The sequence below is a fragment of the Branchiostoma floridae genome, chromosome 1 (assembly GCF_000003815.2).
Source record: "Branchiostoma floridae strain S238N-H82 chromosome 1, Bfl_VNyyK, whole genome shotgun sequence".
Taxonomy (NCBI): Eukaryota; Metazoa; Chordata; class Leptocardii; order Amphioxiformes; family Branchiostomatidae; genus Branchiostoma; species Branchiostoma floridae.
In genome coordinates this window covers 299,825-305,897 of record NC_049979.1, presented here as the reverse complement: position 1 = coordinate 305,897, position 6,073 = coordinate 299,825, and the positions used below count along the sequence as shown (strand labels likewise).

Here is a 6,073-nt window from a genome sequence, read left to right as displayed (position 1 = left end):
GCATTCCGCTTTTATTACTTGTTAGTCTGTAGCACTTTCGAAAATTATGCTTGACGACGCTCTTTATAACTATCATAATTTTATGTCCAATAAATTGTACAGGAAACTAGAAACCCTATAAAATGATCGATATACATGATTTCTCACCTCTTCTCCGCTGAAAGCCCATGTTTCCTGGACCTGAATGGGAAGAAAAACACGTCAGAAACGATCAAACATAATCTTCTTTGGCAACTAATCAGCAAGGCTCTGAACAGAAGCCAGCCTGACATACTAGTGCTACGGCGTAGCTTGAGATGCATGTGCATGCCTCAAGTTTACACCAATATTCACACACATCTTTCCTGTTTAAACCAATCTTAATGCCCTATTCAAACGAAAGTAGTCTTAAGACGTACCTTTGCTCTCTTTGTCCGCTCTGCACCGTCGGAGGCATGTTTTAGCGACCTCAGATCACCTTTTTCGTGAAACAAAACAAAATGGAGATCTCCTTTTCCAACTTCGGCGATGCTTCACCTTTGACCTTAGAAAAGTGCACTATTACATAGGGGTGCCATATTTTCTTATCGATAGATTAAAAACAAGTTCAAACTATAACGATTTGTAAAAAATATCAGATTTACTCGTTAAATTTTAATTTATCTTAAATAATCTCTTTATTTTCATATAACTTATAATGTATGTTAATTCATTATATTTCATTTACGCATCACCCCCTACAAAGTGTGGTTTCATCCTAATATCAACCTATTGATGAAGAATCAGCATGGCAGGCCAGCAGCAACAACAACAGCAACAACAGCAGCAAACCATGGAAGTAGACCCCGTCTCCAAGTTCAAACTGCTGGTTCCACATTTAAAGGAGTCATTGGTGGTAAGGATAGTCGTTTTCCTTGGTCTGGCCAAGGATTTGGAGAAAAAACGTTAAATCTGTTACATCTATTTGGAGGTCATCATCAAGTTATGACTGTCTATTGGTTTTAAAAAAGACAATGTTTTGTCAAGTTTTGTCATTCTTGGACCAGCTTTTAATAGCTTTTAGTATCAACCTTAATGTGAAGTGTAGCATACAGTATAATACTGTACTCTTCTCTGTACTATGAATACATGTATTGTGATAAAAATGTTTAATCTTATTCATAATTTCTTAGTAAATTATTTGTTACTTTGTCTCTGCAGAATCTGATGAGGATAGCAGGGCAGAATCTTGTGCATAATGCAGCAATTGATAATCAGTTGTAGGTATCATCTTTGTGCTATATTCCTAAAATTAATATTTTGGAAGGAATTGTCTATAATGTTAGTATTTTCATTTTTGTAGGTATAATTTTCAGTTTGTGCCATATTGCCAAAATTAATACTTTTAACATGTAACGTTAACTATGTATAACATTAATGTGTGCATTTTTTATCAAGTGTACAAAAGGCATATTATGGAAAAAATGAACATGGGAATGATACTGATAAAGATCAGTATATACATGTAGTATCTAGTGGACCCATTCCTCAACTAACTGACATCTTTGATTTAAATTGATAAAGATCAGTGTTTACTGGTAGACTTGGTAGTCCAAAATGTATACATTATGTTTTCATGACATTTTGATTACTCAGTTTTGTTATCATGCTACTACATTGTACTAGGTTAATATGTCACCTTTCTTTTTCCAATAAAGGAAAAGTGGCGATAACCCTTCACAAAGGGTGGACAAAAACCTTGAAGAATTCTATTCAACTCTTGATCAAATTGAGCTTAATTTGGTAAGTAATGTTCCTTCTCCTTTGCCAGTTGAAGCTACTTTAGAAGAACTTCAAGAAGTAAATTATAAATGTTGAAATTAGATGTTTATTGTTCAATTATAGACAATATATGTTGGCCTCTACCAGGCTACACGAATCGGTGGGTAGTCTAATAGTAGAAATTTTACATATAGAGTCAATAGTACGCTAGGGGAGTCGGCTGGCCAGAGAAGTTATGTCCTCACTGCAAGTAAATAACTCCTTCGGCCGGCCGACTCCCCTAGCGTACTATTGACAATATTTGTCCAATTATTAGACTACCCACCGATCCGCAAAGCCTGGTAGAGGCTATACAAATGTATCAGATTCAGAGTTTATCCAAAAGTCAGAATGTGTCTATCCTCCCCAGCGGCTTGCCCAGGAGTGCCTGACCCAACACCAGGAGAGTGTGCGCCACGCCCCGCTGCCCGTCCCCATCATGTCCAAACCTGAACCCAGCGGGGAGGGCCAGACCATGCCGTATGGACAGTTCCTGGGCCTGGCGAGGTCACAGGTCACATGTGCAAAGGAGATCCATGATGCTTTAGTGCGATGTGCAGATGACCTTGGCGGAAAAAGATAGCTTTCAGAAGTACCAACTTGAACCATAGAAAAACATGATTGCAAATAGCATCACAGTTATGTTATGAATCATTCCAAGTGTGCCCTTGTCCTTGTTATCCTATGTTAGTTTGTAAGCAATTTGCACTGCCGTGGTGCGAGTGATTACAGTTAATAATCATAATTCATACACAATAAAGTTGGGTCATCAAATTCATACATTCATGTTCAACATGAATAATGTTAAGTGAAATACATGTATGTTGTATCAATTAAATAAAGCTCTGACTTTGAATTTTTGTCTCAGCGTCTCGAAGGAATGCGTGTGAATTGGTATTGTGTCAGTCAAGCTCTCATTAGCAAAAATTATCTCAAAGAATGTAACGTTAATCTGCTGTACATGATGAAATGCCAAAAATTGCAGAGTGTGAGTGCAGAAATGATGATACTATTTCATGTCAATCTGGTCTTGTTTATTACTGCCAGTGTGAAATTATCCTTGGGTTGATCATGAATTTTTGCCCCACTGGGCTAAGTAAGTACAGGTCACATGGTAACAATCATACATGTAACAATGGAAACAATCATATACAGTATATGAGCATGATGATGATGATAATGATGAATGGTTTATTGGTAAAAAATCACTCGCAGCCTGTTTGGCTGAATTGCGGATTTCGTACAAATAATTTGCATGCATGTCTAATTAACTCTAGTACATTCAACTTCCTCTCGCTTCTTGCATAAATGTAGCTAGCTGTATGGTTGGTCAGAGTTGGTTTATCAAAATATGTAGGGAATAAAAATTTCTCTTGACTATTCAAGTATAGTCTCTACCAGACTCCGGGTCGCTGGAAAATCGTAGAAATGGAACAAATAGAGGAGTAAGCCGGACAGAGGAGTGTAGCCGGCCAGGGAACAGTACGCTATCTACGGTTTTCCAGCGACCCGGAGTCTGGTAGAGTCTAATTCAGGTGTGTTACCTGAGTATGCAGTTACAGGTTTTCAAGCTGACTTCACTCATGTGTGTGTTGTGATCAAGATGAAAATTTGTTGTTTTTTTTGTCGGGAATGCCATTAGGTTCACCTTATATTTTGTTGTTTTACTTGAAAAATATTTGGGGACCAAGCAAAAAGGGTTCACCTTATATTTTGTTGTTTTACTTGAAAAATATTTTGGGACCAAGCAAAAAGGGTAGCCCCCAGGGAGATTTGAACTCCCGACCCCTGGTTTACAAGACCAGTGCTCTAACCACTGAGCTATGGAGGCTTCATGGCGGCGGGGGAGAATCCTGCGCATTTCAACAGGAACCACGATTGGCTCACCATTTCCTGCACATGCGCACTCGGACTCAGTGCCGCCATCTTGGACACTGGAACTCCTGACTTCTGCACTTCCGCAAACGAAACTTCGAGAAACGGAGAGATATCTGTAGAACTGCTGGGTATATACAATCGTTATTGTGATGTCGACTGTCCGAGGATAATATCTAACAAGCTTGACTTGAAGTCATTTTGACGGTTTCAGTTTATTTGTACCACGTCGACGGAAGTCGGGGCGAAACCTGCCAGTCGGAGACTGAAGTGCAGACGATTTCTGTGCTGCGCAACTTTGTAGACCCTTCACCTGCCTTCCCTTTTCCTTCTCTTTCGCCGGTATAAGTGAGAACGTCGGGTCACCATGGTGTTGGCAGATTTGGGCAGGAAGATTACGAACGCGTTGCGGTCCCTCAGCAATGCCACTGTTATCAATGAGGAGGTGAGCATGTTTAGATGTTTGATGGGGAGGGGGGCAGCATCATAAAACGCAGACAAATTTACCTGCAATACAAACTTCATGTCCCTTCTGTTGAGAGCACACTCAGATCAGTACCCTGCATATTCTTCAGCAACATGTTGATGCTATAGAGGCATTGTACTCCAATTTGCACACGGATTGGACCACATATGACTGAACGTTCAATGTATAAATTTGCCATATGGTGAAATTCATTTTGGTCTTTAACTGGCATTTCGCAAAGATGATCTAAATTTAGTGTATTAACCTGTATAGTCTGAAAATAGTATCATTTGGTCCTTGGGTCAGAAGATTTTTCCATATCAGACTATCAGTCATCTTGTCAGATTTCAACTGAAGCAGTTATCACTAACCAGGGCTCGAAATACCACCTGCATATGCAGGTTAGTGCAGGTAAATTGGAGCTGTACAGATATTTCTGGTGTCTACCTGTACCTAACCTGCACTGGTCTATGTACAGGGTTTTATAGATAGATGTCATATGATGTAGGGTGGATTGTTATAAGCTGCATTAACTGTTACATGCTATAAAGTTTAAAAGAAAAAAATAGCAATGGTTCCTAAACAATTTTTTTAGCATAATTCATACTTCCTAAATTCAGAGTGGTGCAGGTATGCAGAAAAAAGTATTTTGAGCCCTGCTAACCTTATATCAGATAATGATTTCTGCACAGCTTACATGAATGACATCACTAACTGTGGAGTGAATGATTATTATATAATAGTACACTTGAGGTTTGAGCTGATCATTGCTGAATATTTCAGGTGCTGAACTCCATGCTGGGGGAGATCTGCAGAGCTCTGATTGAGTCAGATGTCAACATCATGCTGGTCAAGAAGCTCAGGGAAAATGTCAGGTACATCATAATTCATATCAACCAGCAAACCTATTAGATTCTCTTTGCTTTACCGTAGTTTACGGTACTTTTCCCCTGATATATGTCGTAATATATGTCCATTATTTTCGCTGTCTGTTCCATGCTAACGAAATACATTGTACACAGATGAAAGGTCATCTGTGACAGTCGTTAACAAATGTAAAGATGTTGTTTCCGTACCTAAAGTAAAGCGCTTATCAGCAAGTTTTCTATCAGTCCTTTGGTTCTCCTGAAGGTAAAATGACCCAAAGCCTTTTCACTTGACCTGGTCAAAAGTTAGACTTGTTGGTGACGCCAGACTTCCAGACTTATTCAGCTTGTTGGTACAAAAATGTATAATCTCTAAAACATAAGAAAAATGTTTTCAGATTATGATATTGATAGAACCAGTGAGTGTGAGAACCAGTAGTGTAAAATGTACGTTGATGAAGGTTAGACATTTGGGTAAAAAGATACTCCAAAAAGCAGTTACTCAAGCAACTGGATATGATTTTGGAAAATGTCAGATGTTTCAGATAGCAACCCACTGTCTTTTGTCAGCAACACTGAGGATTAAAAATATTTCTTACATTAAGTAGAGAAAGTGTATGCCTTTCAAAATCCCATTGAAAAAATGTTTTCTGTTCTAGAGCATCTCTCGATCTTGACGACATGGCAGCAGGTCTGAACAAGCGGAGGATGATCCAGTCTGTGGTCTTCAGGGAGCTCGTCAAGGTCAGATTTGTTGTTTTACTGTTTAAAGTAGCATTTAGGTTTTTATGGTCTCTCCCAATAGTCTTATTGGTGTAACATGATGTAAAACATAAGTCACTCAGACACTTGGTAAATACTGTAAATGAATTTAATTTCGTAGTAGCGGGAAAAAGGACTGTTCACTGTGGTTTTAAGTTTGCGGTAGCACCATGCACTGTAGTCTCTTACTGCCATGGAAAAATGTTTGCAGTGGTTTTAAGTTTGCGGTGAATTGGCAAAGCAAAAAAAAACATTAAATCAACGCAAAAATTTCTGCATTTACATTACCCTTGAATGGTCAATTCATTTATAAATACTTTTATAT

The 6,073-nt window shown here is 38.6% G+C and overlaps 2 protein-coding genes and 1 non-coding gene across 3 annotated transcripts in view; 2 read left to right on the top strand and 1 right to left on the bottom strand.

Moving 5' to 3' along the window:
* The first annotated feature begins 722 nt into the window (after positions 1-722).
* Positions 723-2,624, top strand: LOC118419591 (mediator of RNA polymerase II transcription subunit 29-like). The gene is made up of 4 exons (XM_035826045.1): positions 723-874; positions 1,180-1,238; positions 1,677-1,761; positions 2,150-2,624. The coding sequence occupies exons 1-4, from the start codon at positions 767-769 to the stop codon at positions 2,360-2,362; spliced, it is 465 nt and encodes a 154-aa protein (XP_035681938.1). The 5' UTR covers positions 723-766; the 3' UTR covers positions 2,363-2,624.
* Positions 2,625-3,537: 913 nt separating this feature from the next.
* Trnat-ugu lies at positions 3,538-3,610 on the bottom strand. The gene has a single exon. It is a non-coding gene; the product is annotated as a tRNA-Thr (tRNA).
* Positions 3,611-3,683: 73 nt separating this feature from the next.
* LOC118424169 (signal recognition particle 54 kDa protein) overlaps positions 3,684-6,073 on the top strand; it is a gene marked incomplete in the record, with an annotated part of 11,440 nt that continues 9,050 nt past the window's right edge. Inside the window, 3 exon segments of the mRNA XM_035832710.1 lie at positions 3,684-4,099; positions 4,904-4,995; positions 5,646-5,723. Of these exon segments, the coding sequence (XP_035688603.1) occupies positions 4,022-4,099; positions 4,904-4,995; positions 5,646-5,723 (248 nt within the window).

Excerpts from the sequence above, each read along its gene's own strand:
- LOC118419591 (XM_035826045.1), top strand. The coding sequence starts at position 767 with ATGGCAGGCCAGCAGCAACAACAACAGCAACAACAGCAGCAAACCATG. Across the intron at positions 1,239-1,676 it reads GCAGCAATTGATAATCAGTT|GAAAAGTGGCGATAACCCTT; the intron begins GTAGGTATCATC and ends TTTCCAATAAAG. Across the intron at positions 1,762-2,149 it reads ATCAAATTGAGCTTAATTTG|CGGCTTGCCCAGGAGTGCCT; the intron begins GTAAGTAATGTT and ends TATCCTCCCCAG.